Source organism: Bos indicus, chromosome 2 (assembly GCF_029378745.1).
Source record: "Bos indicus isolate NIAB-ARS_2022 breed Sahiwal x Tharparkar chromosome 2, NIAB-ARS_B.indTharparkar_mat_pri_1.0, whole genome shotgun sequence".
Taxonomy (NCBI): Eukaryota; Metazoa; Chordata; class Mammalia; order Artiodactyla; family Bovidae; genus Bos; species Bos indicus.
In genome coordinates this window covers 121,437,885-121,462,040 of record NC_091761.1, presented here as the reverse complement: position 1 = coordinate 121,462,040, position 24,156 = coordinate 121,437,885, and the positions used below count along the sequence as shown (strand labels likewise).

At 43.3% G+C, this 24,156-nt stretch overlaps 1 protein-coding gene and 1 long non-coding RNA gene across 3 annotated transcripts in view; one reads left to right on the top strand and one right to left on the bottom strand.

Annotated features, from left to right (window-relative positions):
- Nucleotides 1–3,292: 3,292 nt before the first annotated feature.
- On the bottom strand, nt 3,293–17,552 carry LOC139177988 (uncharacterized). Its single transcript, XR_011562406.1, has 2 exons — nt 17,162–17,552; nt 3,293–14,638 (listed from the first exon to the last, which is right to left on the bottom strand). It is a non-coding gene; the product is annotated as an uncharacterized lncRNA (long non-coding RNA).
- Nucleotides 17,553–17,953: 401 nt separating this feature from the next.
- The window catches only part of KHDRBS1 (KH RNA binding domain containing, signal transduction associated 1), a 33,370-nt gene continuing 27,167 nt past the window's right edge, over nt 17,954–24,156 (top strand). For both annotated transcript variants that reach the window (XM_070774560.1, XM_019979309.2), the window contains exon 1: nt 17,954–18,513. In XM_070774560.1, coding sequence (XP_070630661.1) covers nt 18,132–18,513 — 382 coding nt within the window. In that variant the 5' untranslated portion in view covers nt 17,954–18,131. The remainder of the gene's footprint in view (nt 18,514–24,156) is intronic.

Below are 24,156 nucleotides of genomic sequence, written 5' to 3'. Positions count from 1 at the left end.
AGAATATATTGTACAACACCAGGAATATAGCTGACATTTTATCATAACTATAAATGGAGCATAACCTTTAAAAATCGCCCAAGCTGTGTGGCACGGCTCAAAAGAAAAAACAAAATAAAAATAAAAATTGTGGAAATTCCCTGGTGATCCAGTGATTAGGACTGTACACTTTCACTGCCAAGGGCATGGGTTTAGTTCCTGGTCAGAGAACTAAGATCCCACAAGCTGTGTGGCATGGCCAAAATAAATAAATAAGTAATAAAAATGGTGAATCACTATATTATACACTTATAACTTATATAATATTGTTCAACTATACTTCAATAAAAATTAATTAATTTTAAAATAATCTGGGCTCTTGAGTCAGACTACCCAGGTTCACCCTGATGACCTTGAGCAAGGGATTAACCTTCCTGTGCTTTTATCCTGTCAACAGCAAAATAGGAATAAGAGTACCAGTGTCATAAGGACTATTGTGAGAATTAAATAAACTGAACAAATGAAGATGTTGGCTATTATTACTTATTTCTGTGATTCCGAGTTCCTAGGCCCTAGTAAAGAAGAGCATGTCCTATCAGAAAAGGTATCTGAAAAGTGCCCTATTGAGTTTGTCTCAGAAAAAAGTCTAATTACACAGGCAGTGAACCATTATCCCAAGAAATGCAAGCCGACTGTGACAATAAGGAATCGTTTTATGTACAACTACCCTAGAAGTTAGGGACAAATTTAATGAGTCAGCTTATTGGAGCACAGAATCAACTGACTGGCCCTGTTCTTTAATAAGCTGGATTTGTCAAGCTTCCATAAAAAAAGTGGGCCCTATGTCTCTGCCACACTGCGCCCCTGGGCTCATGACCTCACAGATGGTAGGATTTAAGTGGTCTCTGGCACTTTTGAAGGTAGGTCTTTTCCATTACTTAGAGAGTAATACTTTTTCCCTCCTCTGTTCCTTTTCATCTAGTTAGGGGAGAACAGAGGTGTTCAACGTGCTTTGTGTTTTGTGTTTTTCAACACTGAATATAATACAGCTCAAGAGATTATTATCAAGACTGATTTGAGGATATTAGGGAGAGAAGCAGTTGAGGGCTGGCCAGGCCCCTGAACCATGTCATCCTGCTGCTGAAAAACCTTTGAAAGTCTTTACTATACAAATTCAAAGGGTTTACATTTTAAAACATACAAAACTTAAAGGCGATTTCTTTTTTTACAGGATGCATACCTCTAAGACCCAGTGATTCTAAATTCCTTGTTGGTCCTCAAATTCACCAATAATTTGCTCCCTTCTACACTCCCTCAAGCCCTGGGATGTTCTTCTCCAACCCTTCCCATGGCTAATTCTTGAGACCCTTCAAATTCAGCTTAAATGACACCTCTTCCAAGAAGCATTTCTTAACGCCTCAGACCAGCCCCTCTCCTCTGTACTCTCACAGCACCTTGTACCTTACCCCATTCTAGCATTTACTGATACTATACTGACAAGCAACTGCCAGTTTATTTGTCCGTGTCCCCCACTGTTTTGGCAACCTGAGGAGAGCAACCCACATCATGTTACTATTATGTCCCTAGCAACATGCACAGTTCCTGGCACATAGGAGATGCTTAAGAACTATTTATTGACCCTGACTTCAAACTATACTACAAAGCTACAGTAATAAAAAACAGTATGATCCTGGCACAAAAACACATACATATATCAGTGGAATAGAATAGAGAGCCCAGAAGTAAACCCACGCATTAATTATATGAGCAGTTAAATCTATTACAAGGGAGGAAAGGATATACAACGGGGAAAAGAAACCTCTTCAATGGTATTAGGCAAACTGGACCGCTATATGCAAAACAGTGAAAGAAGACTACTCTCTCACACCATGCACAAATTCAAAATGGATTAAAGACTTAAATGTAAGACATGAAACCATAAAACTTCTAGAAGAGAACATAGGCAGTAAGTTGTTTGACACTGTTCTCAGTAGTAATTTTTTGGCTATGTGTCCTCAGGTAAGGGAAACTACAGCAAAAATAAACAAATGAGACTACATCAAACTAAAAGGCTTTTGCACAGTAAAGGAAACTATCAACAAAACGAAAAGATCACCTACCGAATGGGAAAAGGTAGTTGCAAGTGATATATCTGATAAGGGGTTAATAGCCAAAATACACAAAGAAATCATACAACTCAACATCAAAAAGTATAAATTGGTACAATCAGATTCCTCATAAAAACTAAAAGAACTACCATATGATCCAGTGATTGCACTCCTGGGTATTTATCTGAAGAATACAAAAACATTAATTAGAAAAGAACTATGTACCCCTTATGTTCACTGCACAATTATTTACAATAGCCAAGATATGGAAGCAATCTAAGTGCCCATCAATAGATGAATGGATAAAGAATATGTGGTGAAGATATACAATGGAATATTGCGTGCCTGCTAAGTTGCTTCAGCCATGTTCTACTTTGTGTGACCTTATGGACTGTAACCTGCCAGGCTTCTTTGTCCATGGGATTCTCCAGGCAAGAATACCAGAGTGGGTTTGCCAGGCCCTCCTCTAGGGAATCCTCCCCACCCAGGGACCAAACCCACATCTCTTACGTCACCTGCAATGGCAGGCGGGTTCTTTACCACTAGTGCTATTTGGGAAGCCCCACAATGGAATATTACTCAGCCATAAAAAACGAAATCTTGCCATTTTGACAACATGGATTGACCTAAAGGATATTATACTAAGTAAAATGAGCCAGAGAAAGACAAAAACTGTATGATTTCACTTAGATGTGGAATCTAAAAAACAAACAAACATAACAAAATAGAAATGAGTTAGAGATACAGAGAATGAATAGGTGGTTGCCAGAGGGGAAGGGGGAAAAGACAGAGGAAAGAAAAAGTAAGGAAGATTAAGAGGCACAAACTTTCAGTTGCAAAATAAATGAGTCATGGTTATAAACTGTACGATGTGAGGAATATAGTCAATAACTCTGTAGTATCTCTGAATGGTGACATACCATAACTAGACCTACATGACCATTTTTAAACATACATACAGAAATACCAAATAACTATGTTGTATAACAGTAACTAACATAGTGTTGTAGGTCAATTATATTTCAAAAACAAACTCACAGAAAAAGAGATCATATTTGTGGTTACAAAGGCAAGGAATTGGGGGAGGGGGAATTGGAGAAGGTGGTCAAAAGGTACAAACTACCGGTTATAAGATAAATAAGTACTAGGGATGTGCCAGCAAATTTGGAAAACTCAGCTGTGGTCACAGGACTGGAAAAAGTCAGTTTTCATTCCAGTCCCAAATAAGTGAAAGTGAAAGTGAAGTCACTCAGTCGTGTCTGACTTTTTGTGACCCTGTTGGACTGTAGCCCACCAAGCTCCTCCATCCATGGGATTCTCCAGGCAAGAATACTGGAGTGGGTTGCCATTTCCTTCTCCAGGGGATCTTCCCGACCCAGGGCTTGAACCCAGGTCTCCCACATTGCAGGCAGAAGCTTTAACCTCTGAGCCACCAGGGAATCCCAAATAAAGGCAATGCCAAAGAATCTTCAAACTACTACACAATTGCACTCATTTCACACACAAGCAAAGTAATGCTCAAAATTCTCCAAGCCAGGCTTCAGCAGTATGTGAACCGAAAACTTCCAGATGTTCAAGCTGGATTTAGAAAAGACAGAGGAACCAGAGATCAAATTGCCAACATCCACTGGATCATAGAAAAAACAAGAGAATTCCAGAAAAACACCTGCTTCATTGACTATGCTAAAGCCTTTGACTGTGTGGATCACAACTGTGGGAAATTCTTAGAGAGATGGGAATACCAGACCACCTGACCTAACTCCTGAGAAATCTGTATGCAGGTCAAGAAGCAACAGTTAGAACTGGACATGGAACAACAGACTGGTTCCAAATTGGCAAAGGAGTACGTCAAGGCTGTATATTGTCATCCTGCTTATTTAACTTATATGCAGAGTACATCATGAGAAATGCTGGGCTGGATGAAGCACAAGCTGGAATCAAGATTGCCAGGAGAAACATCAATAACCTCAGAAATGCAGATGGCACCACCCTTCTGGCAGAAAGCGAACAGGAACTAAAGAGCTTTTTGATGAAGGTGAAAGAGGAGACTGAAAAAGTTGGCTTAAAACTCAACATTCAAACGACTGAGATCATGAAATCCAGTCCCATCTCTTCATGGCAAATACATGGGGAAACAACAGTAACAAACTTTATTTTCTTCAGTTCAGTTCAGTTCAGTTCAGTCACTCAGTCGTGTCCAACTCTCTGCGACCCCATGAATCGCAGCACGCCAGGCGTCCCTGTCCATCACCAACTCCCAGAGTTCACCCAGACTCACGTCCATCAAGTCAGTGATGCCATCCAGCCATCTCATCCTCTGTCGTCCCCTTCTCCTCCTGCCCCCAATCCCTCCCAGCATCAGAGCCTTTTCCAATGAGTCAACTCTTCACGTGAGGTGGCCAAAGTACTGGAGTTTCAGCTTTAGCATCATTCCTTCCAAAGAAATCCCAGGGCTGATCTCCTTCAGAATGGACTGGTTGGATCTCCTTGCAGTCCAAGGGACTCTCAAGAGTCTTCTCCAACACCACACTTCAAAAGGATCAATTCTTCAGCACTCAGCCTTCTTCACAGTTCAACTCTCACATCCATACATGACCACAGGAAAAACCATAGCCTTGACTAGATGAACCTTTGTTGGCAAAGTAATGTCTCTGCTTTTCAATATACTATCTAGGTTGGTCATAACTTTCCTTTCAAGGAGTAAGTGTCTTTTAAGTTCATGGCTACAATCACCATCTGCAGTGATTTTGGAGCCCAAAAAATAAGAACGGGCTTTAGGCTCTGAAAGCAATTTGAAAAGAGGAATCAAAAGCCTCTGATTTCAATGGGTAATTTCTAGAGTGTTATGCTGATTTAATATGATTATTTTACAGTGAAACCTCATACAATGGAATAACAGTGTTTTCACCTCTGGATTCGTTTCTTGTTTTAGTTATTTTGAAGTAGTTCCATTTTAAAGTATTCAGTTTCTACAAAAGAGCCCAATGATATTTAGATTAAAAAGCAACTTGTGTTCTAAACAGTTTGCTTTCTTCTCTTTTATAAAAATTACTCCAACCTAACACTTCTCTATTTTAACATAGAAATCTCACGCATTCTCACCAGCTCTTCCTGTTCTTCTTTCTGACTAGAATGGACTTTCTGTGCTCCAACCCAAGTCCCAGCAAAATTTTATTATTCCTTCCAGGCCTAGCCCAAATGTTTGCCTATGAGAGTTGCATCCCTCAGAATTAATTCCATCATCCTCTGATCTCCCAAACCACCTAGGTATAAACTGTATAAGGGCAGAGGCCATGTCTGTTTTCTTCAAGACTGTGTTCCCAATACCTAGCACAGTATCTGGCACACAGTAGGGGTTCACAATGTATTTGGTGAATGAATGAATGCTTCTCTATTACCTAGCACTATTTAATTATTTGGAGAAGGAAATGGCACCCCATTCCAGTACTCTTGCCTGGAAAATCCCATGGACGGAGGATCCTGGTAGGCTGCAGTTCATGGGGTCGCTAAGAGTCGGACACGACTGAGCGACTTCACTTTCACTTTCATGCATTGGAAAAGGAAATGGCAACCCACTCCAGTGTTCTTGCCTTGAGAATTCCAGGGACGGGGGAGCCTGATGGGCTGCCGTCTATGGGGTCGCACAGGATTGGACACGACTGAAGCGACTTAGCAGCAGCAGCATTTAATTATTTAAATGTCTTCCTCCCCAACAAGACTGTCAATCTTCTCTGTACTAAGGACCATGGTCTTGTCTATCTTGTATCTCTCTGAGATGTGGAGAGGGCAAGGACAGGCCAGAAGAAGGTAGTTTTTATCTTGTTAAAATTCCAGTATCCATTCACTTGGGCTTCCCTGGTGGCTCAGAGGTTAAAGCGTCTGCCTCCAATGCGGGAGACCTGGGTTCGATCCCTGGGTTGGGAAGATCCCCTGGAGAAGGAAATGGCAACCCACTCCAGTACTCTTGCCTAGGGAATCCCATGGACGGAGGAGCCTGGTAGGCTACAGTCCACGGGGTCGCAAAGAGTCAGACACGACTGAGCAACTTCACTTTCACTTTCATCCATTCACTTACTCTCAAATCAGCCAGGATCACATCAGATTTCCTGTTTTGCTTTTATTTTCTCTTTAATCCAAAGCCTTTGACTGTGTGGACCACAACAAACTGTGGGAAATTCTTAGAGATAGGAATACCAGACCACCTAACCTGCCTCCTGAGAAACCTGTGTGCAGGTCAAGAAGCAACAGTTAGAACTGGACATGGAACAACAAACTGGTTGCAAATAGTAAAAGGAATACATCAAGGCTGTGTATTGTCACCCTGCTTATTTAACTTATTTGCCAAGTACATCATGAGAAATGCTGGGCTGGATGAAGCACAAGCTGGGATCAAGATTGCCATGAGAAACACCAATAACCTCAAATATGCAGATAGCACCACCCTTCTGGCAGAAAGCAAACAGGAACTAAAGAGCCTTTTGATGAAGGTGAAAGAGGACAGTGAAAAGTATGGCTTAAAACTCAACATTCAGAAAACTAAGATCATGGCATCTGGTCCCATCACTTCATGGCAAATAGATGGGGAAACAATGGAAACAGGGACAGACTTTATTTTGGGGGGGCTCCAAAATCACTGCAGATGGTGACTGCAGACATGAAATTAAAAGACACTTGCTCCTTTGAAGAAAAGTTATGACCAACCTAGACACCATATTAAAAAGCAGAGACATTAATTTGCCAACAAAGGTTTGTCTAGTCAAAGCTTTGGTTTTTCCAGTAGTCATGTATGGATGTGAGAGTTGGACTATAAAGAAAGCTGAGTGCCAAAGAATTGATGCTTTTGAACTGAAGTGTTGGAGAAGACCCTTGAGAGTCCCTTGGGCAGCAAGGAGATCCAACCAGTCCATCCTAGAGGAGATCAGTCCTGAATATTCATTGGAAGGACGGATGCTGAAGCTGAAACTCCAATACTTTGGCCACCTGATGTGAAGAACTAACTCATTTGAAAAGACCCTGATGCTAGGAATAATTGAAGGCGGGAGGAGAAGGGGACAACAGAGGATGAGATGGTTGGATGGCATCACCGGCTCAACGGACATGAGTTTGAGTAAGCTCCAGGAGTTGGTGATGGACAGGGAAGCCTGACATGCTGCCGTCCATGGGGTCGCAAAGAGTCAGACATGACTGAGCAACTGAACTGAACTAAACTGAATCTAAACAAAGGGCTTTCCTGCTGGCTCAGTTGGTAAAGAACCTGTCTGCAATGCAGAGACCTGGGTTTGATCCCTAGGCTAGGAAGATTACCTGGAGAAGGGAATGGCAACCCCCTCTGGTATTCTTGCCTGAAGAATTCCATGGACAGAGAAGCCTGGTAGGATACTGTTCATGGGATCACAGAGTCAGACATGATGGAGTGACTAACACTAATGCACACTTAATCCAAACAAAGCCTCTAATGGCGGAAGGAGAGCCCTAGCATCTAAAGCTTATTCTCCTCCCCAACCCTAAGCCTGAGCTCAACTGACTGAGTCCAGATGTAGGGTCCCTTTGGCTTCGGTGTCTCCAAGTTTAACATGAACTCCCTCCACTCCCTGGGTTCCTCCCACTGCCATTGCCCTCCCCTATCCACTCTCCACCCTCCTCTTCCATTCCCCTACTGGAATGATCCCTCTAAAACTGGGTCACAACTTAAATGCTTAGAGAGTCAGGCTGGTAGGAAAAGGCCCAGGGAGTTAGAGGCAATGCCCTTTAAAGGTGGAAACTAATTATTGCTTGCAGGAGTACAAACCCATTGTTCCTAGAACAGCTGATGTTTTGAGAAATTTTTTTAAGTTGTTGTCATTCAGTCTTTAAGCCACATCTGACTCTTTGTGACCCCCATGGGTTGTAGCATGCCAGGCTTCTCTGTCCTCCACTATCTCCTGGAGTTTGCTCAAATTCATGTGCATTGAGTCAAGGATGCTATCTAACCATCTCATCCTATGCTGTCTTCTTTTCCTTTTGTCTTCAATCCTTCCCAGCACCAGGGTCTTTTCCAATGATTCAGCTCTTTGCATCAGATGGCCAAAGTATTACAGCTTCAGCATCAGTCCTTCCAATGAATATTCAGGGTTCATTTCTTTTAGAATTGACTTGTTTGATCACCTTGCAGTCCAAGGGACTCTCGAGAGTCTTCTCCAACACCACAATTTGAAAGCATCAGTTCTTGGGCTCTCAGCCTTCTTTACGGTCTAAGTCTCACATCTGTATATGACTACTGGAAAACCATAGCTTGGACTATACAAACCTTCACTGACAAATTGATGTCTCTGCCTCTTAATGTACTGTCTAGGTTTGTCATAGCTTTCCTTTCAAGGAGCAAGTGCCTTTTAATCTCACAGCTGCAGTCACTGTCCGCAGTGGCTTTGGAGCCCAAGAAAATCAAATTTGTCATTGCTTCTACTTTTCCCCCTTCTATTTGCTATTTTTAAGTTAGGCAAGCCAATTAAAACATATGCACAGGCCAAATATGGCTTGTGAGCCAATGGTTTTCTTCTCTGCTCTTCATCTTTGATGCTCTGACCCTGATGCTCCCCATGAACCTTCTATTTCCTTACTTGAGCATCAAAACATGGACTAACTTCGGGGCCTACAACATCTCCTGCTATTTTCCATGCACCTCCCTAGACCCCAGTCTAGATCATACCATGTGACTTGCCAGGGCCCCATGCCAAGCTTTGTAATGCTTTCATATCTCTGTATGTGCTGTTCCTATTTCTTTAGTCACTGAGCCAACCACTCTTTGTTGATCAGCCAACTCAGCCAATCCAGTATGTGCCAGTTGCTGGGGACATAAATGTAAGCCCCACAGATAAATCTCCTGCCTGAATAGGCCTTACATTCAACTGGCAGAGGTAGATGTTCCTCAAACAATCACATGAAGAAGTAAATTTAAAATGTGGTAAGTGTTAGGAATGAAGCCCTGAGAACATGTAACAGTGAAAGCTAGCCTGATTGGCCCTGGGGATCTGGAAAGGCTTCTCTGAAGAAATGACATTCTTCATAAGTCTGAAGGATAGATAAGAATTAGCTTCCCTGGTGGCTCAGGGGTCAAGAATCCTCCTGCCAAGCAGGAGCCACAGGTTTAATCCCTGGGTCAGGAAGATCTCCTGGAGAAGGAAATGGCAACCCATTCCAGTATTCTTGCCTAAGAAATCCTATGGACAGAGGAGCCTGGCAGGCTACAGCCCTTGGGGTCACAAAGAATTGGACACGACTTAGCGACTAAACAACAATAACAACGAAAAGAGGCGGAGGCAGGGGAACTTGACTGAGGGGAGGGAAGACATATTTGGAGTTTAGGCAAAGGAACCAGAAAGTGTGCAGTCTGGGGGAGGCCTTAGTCTGGCTTGCTTGAGGAACTGAAAAAGAGCTGGGTTGCCAAGCACAGGAACTGAGGAGAAGAATGGCATGAAATGAAGCAGGAAAGCCAGGCAGGGCTCACCATGCAGGCAGGGCTGGATCAGACGTGGTGAGGGTTCTGGTCTTTATTCTAAGGACAGTGGCAAGCCACTGAAGAGGTTTAACTAAGGATGTTTGTATGTGTGTGAGACAGACAGACATGATCAGATTTACATCTGGAAAACAGTACGCTGGCTTCTGGGTAGAGAAATAGAGAAGAGGGGTAGGAGCAAAAGGAGAAGTTGGGGACCAGTTCAGAGGTTGCAGAAGTTCAGGTGAGGTATCATGGCACCTAAGATGGAGACACAGGTAGTGGAGACAGAGAAACACAGAGAGGCAATATTTATGAAGTAAACAACAAAAAGGTTCAGGCATGGATTTCATAGGGTGGGCATAGAGCAGTGAGGCAATAGATAGAAGTTAAAGATGACTCTCAGATTCCTGGCTGTGTGGTGAGTTTGGGGATGCTAGTCCCTAAGACAGGGAACTTGGGAGGAGAAGCAGGCTGGTGGTGAAAGCAACGGGGAGAAAGAGAGTTTAGCAAGACACGTTTATTAAATGCCTGTTTTGTTCCAGCCTCTGTCTATATATAAAGACAGAAATAGTTCCTGCACACAAGGGGGACAGGCATAAAAAATTATTATAATCCAAATATTACACAGGCCTCATAACCCTGTGAACTCAAACAAAGCCATACAAACACTAATCATTCCAAGTTCCTGTTGTTCCCCCTACAAAGTTCCCTTCAAGTATCTTGGGGACACTTCTAGGGACTTTTCATAAGCGACTGTCAGACTAAGTGTTGGGGCCAAGTCATTGGGCACATCAGCCCCACACTGACCCCCTTTGTCCCTGCCCACTGACCCCAGGAAGGGTGCCTTCTGTAGGAATGCTAAGAGCACCCCTGGACTAGAGTGAGGCAAACAAGCAGCCTGGCCCTGGAAGTGGATTCCTCCTTAAGTGTTGCTGGCACATGATGCTCTCAAGTGCTGGAGCAAGCCTGGGTCTAATTGAAGGAGTTAGTTTCTCAAGTCATCTGAGCCCTGAAGCAGCACTGCTGGTGCTGCAAGTGTGAGTTCTACTGGGGACATGGTGAGTTTGATGGGTCTCTGGGACATCAATAGGGGGATGTAACAGGATGCAATTGGCTATCTGCATTTGGAACACAGAAGTTTGGGTTAGAGATCTAAATTCCAGATCATGGAGTATGGATATTAGGCACAGGACCCAGGTCTGAACTCCCAACATTTAAAATGCCCTGCCCCCACTTCACCTGGCAACTTTCATCCAAATCTCACCTTCCCTCATTTATGTTGGCAGTTGGCCAGTCACTCCTTCCTGTGCATTCCAGCAGCCCTTGGTATAGTCCTTTGTGATTAAGCACTTTTCACACTGCCTGATAACTCTTGATTTACATATTTGTCCTCTTCACTCTACAGTAAGCTCCTTGAGGGCATGGACTCTTATTCAGTGTTGGCCATCATGCCATTTTCATCCACCACACCACAGAGGCAAAGACCAAAACTACAGGAAGGAAAATAAAGGAGATGTAGTGCATATATGCAATGGAATATTATTCCGCCATTAAAAAGAATGAAATAATGCCATTTGCAGCAATATGTGTAGACCTGGAGATTATCATACTGAGTAAAGTAAGTCAGACAGAGAAAGACAAATATCATTCAATATTGCTTATATGCAGTCTTTAAAAAGATACAAATGAACTTATCTACAAAACAAATAGAGAACTAGCTTATGGTTACTGGCAGTGGGGGATAAGACTATGAGTTTGGGATTGACATTACACACTGCTATGTTTAAAATGAAATGCTCTTCCATGAAAAAATAAAATCAGGTTAAAAAAAACTATGGGACGAGAATAGCCAGAATTGATTGAGGAGGTTGGAGAAGAGGATGTTGCTAGGTACAGTTTTATTGTGTCATTTCTAGGAATTTATGCCATGAGTATATTGATATCAGTGCACAAAAATGTTCTGTAGGATGATGTTCGTTGCAGTATCATTTGTAACACTGAAAAGCTGGAAAAACCTACATTTCCATCAGAAGGTAATGAGAAGTACTTGGTGGAATAATATCCTACCATGAGAAAAGAAATAGATTTACATATACTGATAAGGGATATTTGAATAAAGTATTTCATTTAAAAATAAGTCAAAAACTGTTCATATAGTATATTTCAGTTTGTGTTTAAAACAAAAAGGACAGACTCACATACAGATGCTTAAAAATGTCTAGACGTTTACATAAGCAACCACTGAATAGTGGATATATTTAGAAAAGCACAGTCAAGTGAATGGGCCAGGTTTTAAGGGGAATTTTACTTTTCACTTTCTTCCTTTCTTATGGTTGATTTTCCTTAAAACTAGAAGCATATTATTTTTATAATAAAATGTGCTATTTATTTGACATTTGTAATCTTCTGGGCATTACTCTACTTTGTATAAATGTGCTCTTTGAGTCCTCAAACAGCCCTATGAAGTAGGTAGTAGGGGTATTTTTTTTGTTTGTTTGCCCTTTTGTTTTTGGCTGCACCACAAGGTATGTGGGATCTTAGCTCCCCACTAGGAATCAAACCCATGCCTCCTGCAGCAGAAACACAGAATCTAACCGTTGGACCACCAGGGAAGTCGCAGGTGTAGTTTAACCCCATTGTATAAAAGAAAAAACGAAGCACAGAGATGCTAAATAATCAAAGCATAGATTTATAATAATTAAAAAATCTTAGGCGGGGGAGGGATAAATTGGAAGATTGGAATTGACATATACACACTACTAAACACAAAATAGATAATCAGTTCAGTTCAGTTCAGTCGCTCAGTCGTGTCTGACTCTTTGCGACCCCATGAATCACAGCACGCCAGGCCTCCCTGTCCATCACCAACTCCCGGAGTTCACTCAGACTCACCTCCATCGAGTCAGTGATGCCATCCAGCCACCTCAGTCTCTGTCGTCCCCTTCTCCTTCTGCCCCCAACCCCTCCCAGCATCAGAGTCTTTTCCAATGAGTCAACTCTTCACATGAGGTGGCCAAAGTACTGGAGTTTCAGCTTTAGCATCATTCCTTCCAAAGAAATCCCAGGGCTGATCTCCTTCAGAATGAACTGGTTGGATCTCCTTGCAGTCCAAGGGGCTCTCAAGAGTCTTCTCCAACACACTTCAAAAGCATCAATTCTTCAGCACTCAGCCTTCTTCACAGTCCAACTCTCACATCCATACATGACCACTGGAAAAACCATAGCCTTGACTAGATGAACCTTTGTTGGCAAAGTAATGTCTCTGCTTTTCAATATGCTATCTAGGTTGGTCATAACTTTCCTTCCAAGGAGTAAGCGCCTTTTAATTTCATGGCTGCAATCACCATCTGCCGTGATTTTGGAGCCCCCAAAAATAAAGTCTGACACTGTTTCCACTGTTTCCCCATCTATTTCCCATGAAGTGATGGGACCAGATGCCATGATCTTCGTTTTCTGAATGTTGAGCTTTAAGCCAACTTTTCACTCTCCTCTTTCACTTTCATCAAGAGGCTCTTTAGTTCTTCACTTTCTGCCATAAAGGTGGTGTCATCTGCATATCTGAGGTTATTGATATTTCTCCGGGCAATCTTGATTCCAGCTTGTGCTTCTTCCAGCCCAGCATTTCTCATAATGTACTCTGCATATAAGTTAAATAAACAGGGTGACAATATACAGCCTTGACGTACTCCTTTTCCTATTTGGAACCAGTCTGTTGTTCCATGTCCAGTTTAACTGTTGCTTCCTGACCTGCATACAAATTTCTCAAGAGGCAGGTCAGGTGGTCTGGTATTCCCATCTCTTTCAGAATTTTCCACAGATTATTGTGATCCACACAGTCAAAGGCTTTGGCATAGTCAATAAAGCAGAAATAGATGTTTTTCTGGAACTCTCTTGCTTTTTCCATGATTCAGAAGATGTTGGCAATTTGATCTTTGGTTCCTCTGCCTTTTCTAAAACCAGCTTGAACATGAAGCCTGGCTTGGAGAATTTTGAGCATTACTTTACTAGTGTGTGAGATGAGTGCAATTGTGCGGTAGTTTGACCATTCTTTGGCATTGCCTTTCTTTAGGCATTTCTTTGGAATGAAAACTGACCTTTTCCAGTCCTGTGGCCACTGCTGAGTTTTCCAAATTTGCTGGCATATTGCGTGCAGCACTTTCACAGCATCATCTTTCAGGATTTGAAATAGCTCCACTGGAATTCCATCACCTCCACTAGCTTTGTTCATAGTGATGCTTTCTAAGGCCCACTTGACTTCACATTCCAGGATGTCTGGCTCTAGGTCAGTGATCACACCACCGTGATTATCTTGGTCGTGTGAAGATCTTTTTTGTACAGTTCTTCTGCGTATCCTTGCCACCTCTTCTTAATATCTTCTGCTTTTGTTAGGTCCATACCATTTCTGTCCTTTATCGAGCCCATCTTTGCATGAAACGTTCCCTTGGTATCTCTAATTTTCTTGAAAAGATCTCTAGTCTTTCCCATTCTGTTGTTTTCCTCTATTTCTTTGCATTGATCACTGAGGAAGGCTTTCTTATCTCTTCTTGCTATTCTTTGGAACTCTGCATTCAGATGCTTATATCTTTCCTTTTCTCCTTTTCACAGTTATTTGTAAGGCCTCCCCAGACAGCCATTTTGCTTTTTTGCATTTCTTTTCCATGGGATGGTCTTGATCCCTGTCTCCTGTAAAATGTCGTGAACCTCCGTCCATAGTTCATCAGGCACTCTATCTATCAGATCTAGTCCCTTAAATCTATTTCTCACTTCCACTGTAGAATCATAAGGAATTTGATTTAGGTCATGCCTGAATGGTCTAGTGGTTTTCCCTACTTTCTTCAATTTAAGTCTGAATTTGGCAATAAGGAGTTCATGATCTGAGCCACAGTCAGCTCCCAGTCTTGTTTTTGCTGACTGTATAGAGCTTTTCCATCTTTGGCTGCAAAGAATATAATCAATGTGATTTCGCTGTTGACCATCTGGTGATGTCCATGTGTAGAGTCTTAAGGACCTACTATATAGCACAAGGAACTCTACTCCATACTCCATATTCTGTAGGTGGCCTATATGGGAGAAGAATCTGAAAGAGAATGGATAATGTATGTGCATAATGGATTCAGTTTACTGTGTGCCCAAGACTAACACAACATTGCAAATCAAATATACTCTAATTTAAAATTTTTTAAATCTTAGAAAAATTTTAAAATTGAATTTTGGTCTCCCTTTCTCCTTCCATATCCTCCACATATTTGGCACCATAGATGTTTAAGCTTAAACAGATGGATAGAAGAGAAACTCTCCGGCCCAGGGAGAGCTGGAGAGCTCCAGGCTGGAACCCTTCAACTCTTGGGAACTGACCGCAAAGCAGGGAAGGCAGACGGGGCCTGCCGGTCCTCCATTCATGGATCAAGCACAAGTCAAGCAGCTACGTGCAAAAAAAAAAAAAAAAAAAAGTCCTTCCAGACCCTCTGTTAGGGACTCACATGAAAGTGAAAACAAGCAATAAGGTACTCAGTAAAATAATAACAATGGCCACTATCGCTTATCAAGCACCTACTAATTGCCAGTTCCCGTGCTGAGTGCTTTACAAACACTATCTGTTTAATCCTAACAGCCCCAAGGTAGGTATTGTTATGACCCCTTGTTTATCAAAGAGGAGAAAGCAAGGCTGAGGAAGTTTAAGTAATGCACTCAATCATCCAGCAGGTAAGCCAGATTCGGACCTAACTCCATCTGAATCACAATGCTCTCAATTAATCTTGCATCCTACACCATAGAAACTGAATGCAGGGAGGAAACAGGGTAGAAGAAACTTCTCTCCCACCTCCAAAACAAAATCTAGCTACAGTCAGTGAAAATGAGACAGATTAGAGAACAGGCCTTTCAGATCCACAGCTAACAGGAAACACCCAAAAATCTTCACTAGGCGCTAAATGGAATAACAACTATCCTGATTCTGCTTATAAACCCAGGAGGTTTACACTGTTATTTGTTAATGCTCACAACAACTCTGCAAGGTAGATATCATCAACTCAACTTTAGAGAGGAAGAAACTAAGGCTCAGGTTATAGTTTTACTAATGGTATACAGCAAGAACAAGGCATAGCTGGCTTTGAATTTGTCTGCCTCACTCCAAAGTCAGTTTCTTCACAAGGCCATGCTGTTAATACCTTCAGGTGAAGGTGGGGCACAGTATATCGTGGTCCACACAAAATGAAATCCAGACCTCCAGTCTTTCAGGACAGGAATTACTCTTCCCTGACCCCAGGGAAGACCCCACCCCGACCCCCAAACAGAAGGCTGTTGCTTCGCCTACTTGGTGAACACACTGCAGGGTCACAACATATTACCTCAGAGATAACTGTTTTTGTATCTCGCTAGGAAGGTTCAAACTTCTCTTCAACCCCACCTTTCGACAAAGTAAGCAAAGGTCTGACAGCCTCCCAAAATGTTGAGTCTAGTCTAGAAACCCACAGATACCACTACCCAGCGCCTTCTCAGACACTTCTTTATCAAAGTTTTATTAGCCTCAGCTCAAGGTACCTCCAGCTGAGCATCTCATTACAGAGCAAGGACACTTCAGACATTTGTAACACCACCACCCAAGCAGGAATTTCAAGGACAACAGCAGAAATTAATCGCAAGGGAGCTATAAATCCTCTTCACTCCCTTTCCCCTCCTCCATACACTCGCTCTCTCAACTCACCTATTTTTCCACAGTCCACAAATGGATTACTCCCATACCTTAAACACATCTGTGACATTCTCATCTCTGTTCATGTATTCACACTTTCCTTTGCTTGGAATTCATTCTCCCCTGGCTGAAATCTAACTTCCACTTTGAACTCTAATCCCACCTAATATTTATTTATCTTTGGGCATTTGTCACATTACAGTCTTCATTACAATTATCCAAAAACATTCCTTTCTTTTTTCCTCCTCCTTGATTATAAACTATCTATGTGACCTCAAAGTAATGTACTGCCTAGACACTGGAGATACAAGTGTGATAATTTATGGAGATTTTGTTTTGTTCTCATTCCTGCTGGTGATTTATCTCCCTACCCCCAAGAAGGCAGCCAAGCCCTAATGTTCCCTAAGCTGAAGGCTTCTAAGTTTCAAATCTAAAAATCAGCAGTTTTTAGGCACCCAGAAGACAATTTCCAGAAATGCTTTTGGAAAGCGTGGGCTTATTAGGGCAACAGATCCAGAAGGAAAAGGGATGAGAGCAAATGCTTCGAATGAGAGAAGCAAAAAAAAATCTGTGGGGGGAAGGGTTAGAGAAGGTACCAAGTGTTAGAGTTTATGGAAAGTAAAGACCTAGCCTTCATCTGCATATAGCACCCCAGGATAAGGAGTACGCTGTGGGAGACTGTCCACTATAATACCTTGGCCTTGAGAGCTGTGCTAAGGGTCTATCTCTTTGAGCAAGTGTGGAAAGATGATTTACAGCAGGAGGATTAGCACTCACATCAGCAGAAGAAGCCACCCGAATGATGCAACCATCACAGATTAAAGAGCTGGCCTCTACCCCACTTTTTTTTGTGAAAGAAACACAATCTGCAGAAAGCAGTACTATATGCAGAAAGTTAAAATGCTTCACCTTTCAGACGACTTCTCTGATCAACAACGGGTATGTCTAAGAACCTACTATACTGGAAACGACAGGACACGACTTCTTCGATTCCCTGCTTCGGTCTGGGGCCCTTTTCCTGGCTGGATATCAGGTCTCCGATCTGAACCCTCCCTCTTAGTTTAACTCCTCCAATAGCCTTCAGTCTTTCCACTGACCAGTCCTTCCTCAATGGCCCCCTCCAAGTCTGGCCGCATCTCCACCCCTCAACCCTACGTCAGACTCTCCCTTAGTCGTTCCTTCTTCACTCTAATCTCCCTGTGCCTCTCACCCTCGTCTCCTTCTGCCCAGTCAGCCCCAATTCTCTCTCCTTCCCCTCCCGCATCCCCCGGGAGGGTCTCCTTTCATTCTTCAGTAACCACCCCCCACCCCGACCCACCCGACTGAGTACAGGCATCCCCCCCGGCCCCCCCCGCCCCCCTCAGCCGTTGGAGGCGTGGCCCAGCGAGTAACAGGTCTCCCGCCCCACACTCCGCGGGCTCGCGCGCAGACAAAGACATTCCACAGCCCCCGCCCCCTCTGTGCGCTCGGCCAGAAAAGGGAGGAGACACGTGTCCCGCTAACGCCGAGTCACGTGGAAAAGAAACGAACGGAGCCCGCGGCCTCCCGCGCACGCGCACAAGTACCAGGCCTGGAGGGCTCAGAGGGAAAAAGGGGAGCGGGGAGGCGACTTCTTCGGACTCCGCGGCGGTGCGCAGGCGCCGTGGCCCGACCGGGGACTTTGTTCTCCGCGGAGAGACCCAAGGGCGGTGCCGGTGGCTGGCTGCGCACGCGCGCCGCCTCATTTCCGGTGCTCTCTTTTGCTGGGTCGCTCGGGTCGGCTTCGGTCGCTGTCGCTCCCGCTCTCCCACCCCCGCCAACCGCCGCTCGGGCCGCCGCCGCTCGGGCCTCCGCCGCTACCGCGTCGCTTCCTCGATCCCTTAATCGCACATCTTTCCCAATGCAGCGCCGGGACGACCCCGCCGCGCGCATGAGCCGGTCCTCGGGCCGCAGCGGCTCCATGGACCCCTCAGGTGCCCACCCCTCTGTGCGTCAGGCGCCCCCTCGGCAGCCGCCGCTGCCTCACCGGTCCCGGGGAGGCGGAGGAGGGTCTCGCGGGGGTGCCCGGGCCTCGCCCGCCACGCAGCCGCCACCGCTGCTGCCGCCCTCGGCCACCGGTCCCGACGCGACAGTGGGCGGTCCAGCGCCGACCCCTCTACTGCCCCCCTCAGCCACTGCCTCCGTCAAGATGGAGCCAGAGAACAAGTATCTGCCCGAACTCATGGCCGAGAAGGACTCGCTCGACCCGTCCTTCACTCACGCCATGCAGTTGCTGACGGCAGGTAAGCGGGCCTCTGGGGTCCCTCTGGGTCGCCCGGCCACCCGGGGGCATGGGTGGTAGCGGCTTTGTTCCTCTTGCTTCCCGTTCCCTGAGGACGCAGGCAGTCGTGGACTCCTCTCATCCTCATCTTCGGAAGCTTAAGATCCCACGTTCCCATCCCGGCCCAGAGTGCGAGGGAGAATTTCTAGGCTGCAGTGGAGGCCCGGAGGGAACTTGGCGATCTCTTAGCGCAAAGATCTTGATGGATAAATGCCGCGTTCCCCGCCCCTTTGGCCGACCCTTCCGCCTCCCCTCTTACAGCTGCCCTGCGCTCCGAGTGCTCAGATTCTTCCAGAAAGGAACCTTCATCTCCCCCTTCCCCCAAAGGGGAAGCTTGTTTGATCGCGGGTGGCGGTCGGCGCCTCAACTGAGAGTGTAGGAGGTGAAGGCAGCCTGAGCCCGGAGGGACCGTGAGTGGGGGCGGGGGTTGAGGTGAGATGGGGTGAGACTGGGGTGCCCTGTCCAGCGCGCCGCGGCCGCAGGGGCCGATCGGACTTAGCGGTAACTGGAGCTTGAGTTGCTTGGAGGCAGGAGCAACCTGTGGGAATCCGAGCTTGAGGTTTTCCGAATTATATTTCCGATCTCGGCAATAAGATGGTCATTTCTGCCGAGCCAGACGTTTTGGATCCCTTTATTTTATAATGTGTGTTGTGCATTCAAGAAAGGGGAAAAAAAATAAACCTAGAGACGGTGAAGGGGTGATAGAGAGAGGTTAAGGATGGTTTGCGTGGCATTCCCAATCAGATGGGGGAAAAAATTGACAGAAGTTTGCGTGGCCTCCTCCCCTGCTCTTTTCAGTAGTGAAACAGATAAGGAATAGTAGTCTTTGTTCTCTGTCTGTAGACTAGCGCTCCTTTTTTGCTCAAAACTAGCCATCATCTAGTCGCTCTGATTTCTCCCGAAAGCCGCCTATTTTGCTCTCTCTTCTTGTTAAAACGGTATAATAAGAGTGTCTTATGATACCTAAATTTTATAACCAAATAAAAATTCAAAACCTTCCAACACTGAGTGAGTAGTTGGACCCTTTGGCAGGATTGAAATAATGGACAGGCCCCATATGAAAATACCTTTTCCCCTGCGTTTGTTCTCTATCTCCCAACATCAGAGACCTTTACTTTTAAACAGTAAACAAAGCCCGAGACATTCAAGAATAACATTTAAATAAACTGCTTACGGTTTCAACTCTGTGCTTTGCTCTTCTCTAACACAGTCAGATTGTTTGAAACATTACTGTTCATTGTGTTCTTCTGGCAAACTCTTTGAGGGCAAGGAAAGATTTTTTTAATCTTTATGTTTTTCATATTGTCTTGCATATAGCAAATACCAGTTGTTTGAAAGCAAGTACGCGTAGGTTCAAGAACTTCAGACAATGGTAAAAGTTGATGGGTCTTATTTTTATTTTGCATCTTCAAACAGTCCAGATTACATGTGTGAGAATAAAATAAACTTTAAAACTGTAAGGTGTTGACTTGGGTTTGAAATTCTAGCTCTTGACTAGTCATCTACTCTTGGGAAACTTTCTGAATCTCACTAAGCTCATCTGTAAAGTGGGGTGGTGAATTGTGAGGATTAAATGTTGTATAAAAAGCTCTGGCACAGTTCCTTTTGACCTATAATCATTAGCTAATAACTTGCCACCAATTTTCTCCTAGTTGTAAATTTGTGGTACACAGTTAGGATGAAAACACAAAATTTTTCTTGCCATTCTGCGCACATCAGGTGTCCAGTGCTAGTCTAGTCTTTTAAGTAAAATACGATTTCTTAGAGTAGCTATCAAAAACTTAATCCTTATAGTGAAGGTGTTAGTTGCTCAGTCATGTTCGACTCTTTGTGACCCCATGGACAGTAGCTTACCATGCTCCTCTGTCCATGGGATTCTCCAGGCTAGAATACTGGAGTGGGTTGCCATGCCCTCCTCCAGGGGAATCTTCCTTACCCAGGGATCGAACCCAGGTCTTCTGCATTGCAGGCAGATTCTTTACCATATGAGCCACCAGGAAAGCCTGATCCTTATAAGTTAACATAAAATTTTCACCGTTCTCTTACTGCTTAACTTTTGTCACAAGAGAGCGTGCTTTAATTTTTTTTTTTAATTTGAGCTTTTTTTCCTCTCACTTTTTAAAAAATATATATAATTTATTTATTTGACTGTGTCAGGTCTTAGTTTCCACCGATAAGCTTCATTACTTTGTGGCATGTGGGATCTTAGACCCCAGGGCCATGTATCAAACCTAGGTCCCCTGCATTGCAGGATGGATTCTTAACCACTGGACCACTGGAGAAGTCCAAAGCTTTTTTTATGTCTTTTTTTCTTTAACCAAATTGAATTTTAATTGGAGAAAGGGGGTTGAGGTAATGCTGGCTCATTGAGAGAGCTGACTTGGGAAACGTGAATACTTCTCAGTATGAGTGTGCTGTGCTTAGTGGTTTAGTCATGTCCAACTCTTTGCAACTCCATGGACTATAGCCCGCCAGGCTCCTCTGTCCATGGGGATTCTCCAGGCAAGAATACTGGAGTGGGTTGCTATGCCTGCCTCTAGGGATCTTCCCAACCCAGGGATCGAACCCAGATCTCCCGCATTGCAGGCAGATTGTTTAGTATTTGAGCCAGCAGGGAAACCCGAAAATACTGGAGTGGGTAGCCTATCCCTTTTCCAGGGGAACCTCCAGACCCAGAAATTGAACCTGGGTCTCCTGCATTGTAGGCAGATTGTTTACCAGCTGAGCTACCCAGGAAGACTCTTAGCATGGATAAATGTTGATATATGTTGGACCCAGCTTTTAAGGTTTTTTTAAGTTGAGTATAGTTAATTTAAGATATTTTTGAATGATCTGGAAAAGGGATTGTAGTAAAGTTGACCAATTGTGAGGAAATGAGACTGAGAAGACAATAGTAGTTAAACTCTGTGATGAGGATACGTGTAGGAAAAATACGACTAACACTATGCTGGATGCTGGACACTGGTCTGAGCACTTTACATCAACTTTTAACCTTACTAAGAGGAAGTTACTCTTATTACTCTTATGTTTATTTCTACATATGAGGAAACCAAGACAAGCAGATTAAATAATTTGCCTAAGGTAACAAAATCAATAAACTTCATAAGGAAGATTTGAAGTCAGTCTAAGTCTGGATCCTCACACCTAAACCTCTTTGCTCACCACTCCCCCATCCCTCACTATAGTGCCTGCAACAAATTGTACACAAAAAAATTTATGTGTGCTAAAATATTAAAAGAAAATCTGAACACATCATAGTCTAGCCAACAGATCAGTGAAGGTAACGAGACCAAGACATAGAAGGAGGAGGAAACCCAGAGAGCATAGCACTTGGGACTGTGACTCCTCCAGGCAGCTCTGCCCGTTTCCCAAGAGGTGCCACAAGAACCAGACCATTCTGGCCTTCCCAGCCCTCCCTCTCCCTTTCTCAGCTTAACCTTATTTTGTACTTATCAGCATCTGATGCACCATATGTTGTAGTTAATGTGTTTGCTTGTTGGCTACCCCCTCTTTATGACCAGAATGTCAGCTCTACCAGGGCAGGGATCTTTTGTCTGCTTTGTTCACAGCTGTGTCTTCTGTTCCTTTAAGAGTACTGCACAAAGTGGCTTCTTACTAAATAGTTGGTGAATGAATATTCATGTTCATTGCATGATGGAAAAATATCAACACAATTCTGAAGGATTTTGATTTTGAATATAGACTTCTATATTAGCCAAATTGATAATCAACTATGATGACAATTAAATGCGTTTGCAGAAGTACAAGGACTTTCAGGGTACCCATGCTTGTTTTCTGAAACAAATAATTTATCATAGTATTTGTGTTAAATACTTATATAATAAATATAAGATGTTTTTATATATATCAGTGTTCTTTTTCTACTTTTTATAACTGGGAAAGTACAAGTCAGTATAAATGACTCAGGAATAAGTAAACATTTTGAATAGATTAACAATCCCCAGATGATCTTGAAAGGATACTCAGCAGTTCATTTTCCATAAGCACTCAGTGCAGGGACTTCCCTGGTGGTCCAGTGGTTAAGACTCTACGCTTCCACTGCCGAGGGCATGGGTTTGATCTCTGGTTAGGAAACAGATCCTGCATGCAGCATGGCAAGGCCAAAAAAACACGTCAGTTCAGAATATTTCCAAACAAAAACCTATTTAAATTTCAAATAGTTAATTTCTGTATTTTATTTACAATGTGCTATAGAAATACATCTTTTTTTAATGTATTTAAATACATCTAAGTCATGTCCAATTCTTTGTGACCCCATGGACTGCAGTCAGCCAGGCTTCCCTATCCTTCACTATCTCTCGAGTTTACTCAAACTCACATCCATTGAGTTGGTGAGGCTATCCAACCATCTCATCCTCTGTCACCCCCTTCTCCTGCCCTCAGTCTTTCCCAGCATCAGGAATTTTTCCAGTGAGTCAGCTCTTTACATCAGGTGGTCAAATATTGGAGCTTCACCGAAAGTCCTTCCAGTGAATTCAGGGCTGATTTCCTTTAGGATTGACTGATATAATCTCCTTGCATTCCAAGAGGCTCTCAAGTGTCTTCTCCAGCACCGTAATTTGAAAGCATCATTTCTTTGGCACTAAGCCTTTTTCATGGTCCAACTCTCACATCTGTACATGACAACTAGAAAAACTGTAGCTATGATTGTACAGACCTCTGGCAAGACCTATTAAACCCAAGAAGTGGAATTGAAGAGGACCTATATAGACCAAATAATGGCTGTCTATATCCACAGTTTCTTCATGTATGTGAATTCAACCAACAGTGAATCAGAAATATTCAGGGGTAGGGGGATTCCACAATTTCCAAAGAACAAAACTTGAATTGGCTTTGCAGTGGTTTACCTTGTATTTCCAACTATTTACATTGTATTAGACGTTATAATTTGAAGTACACAAGGGGGTGTGTGTAGGTTATCTACAAGTACTTTGTCATTTTATACAAGGTACTTGAAATCCGCTTATTTTGGTATGGGGGTGTGGTCCTGGGACCAGTCTTCTTGGGACACTGAGGGATGTCTTTGTAGGTATGAATATAAATACTAGGAAAGAAAGAGGCAGCATTTACCATTTGCAACAACTTCATGGTTGTTTTATCTAGGAAAATAGGAATGTATTGGGAATATGCTCAAACTTTTATTCGTGAATGCCTCAGTAATAAAATGGTGTACCTTATTTCATCATTGATTGGATACTGAGAAGTTTTCAAAATGAAATACAGCAGTGAAAATGAAAACTATAGCTGAATGCCACAACATGGAGAGATCTTAGAAATCTAATGTTATATGAAAAGGTCAATCCCATAAGGCTTTATCCATGTGGTACAATATTGTTTTTATGGAACATGTAATACCAGAAAAATTAAAATGTTAGCATGAATAAATTTCAGATAAAACAGTTTTTAACAAAACTTAACATGTGTTTACCATATGACTCAGCAATTACACTTGTGGGCATTTATCCCAGAAAAATTAGAATTCACATTCATAGGAAACCTGTACATGAATTTTCATAATAGCCGAAAACTGGATATAAGCCATATATGTCCAGTTGATGAATAGTTTCGCTGTGGTACATCCATA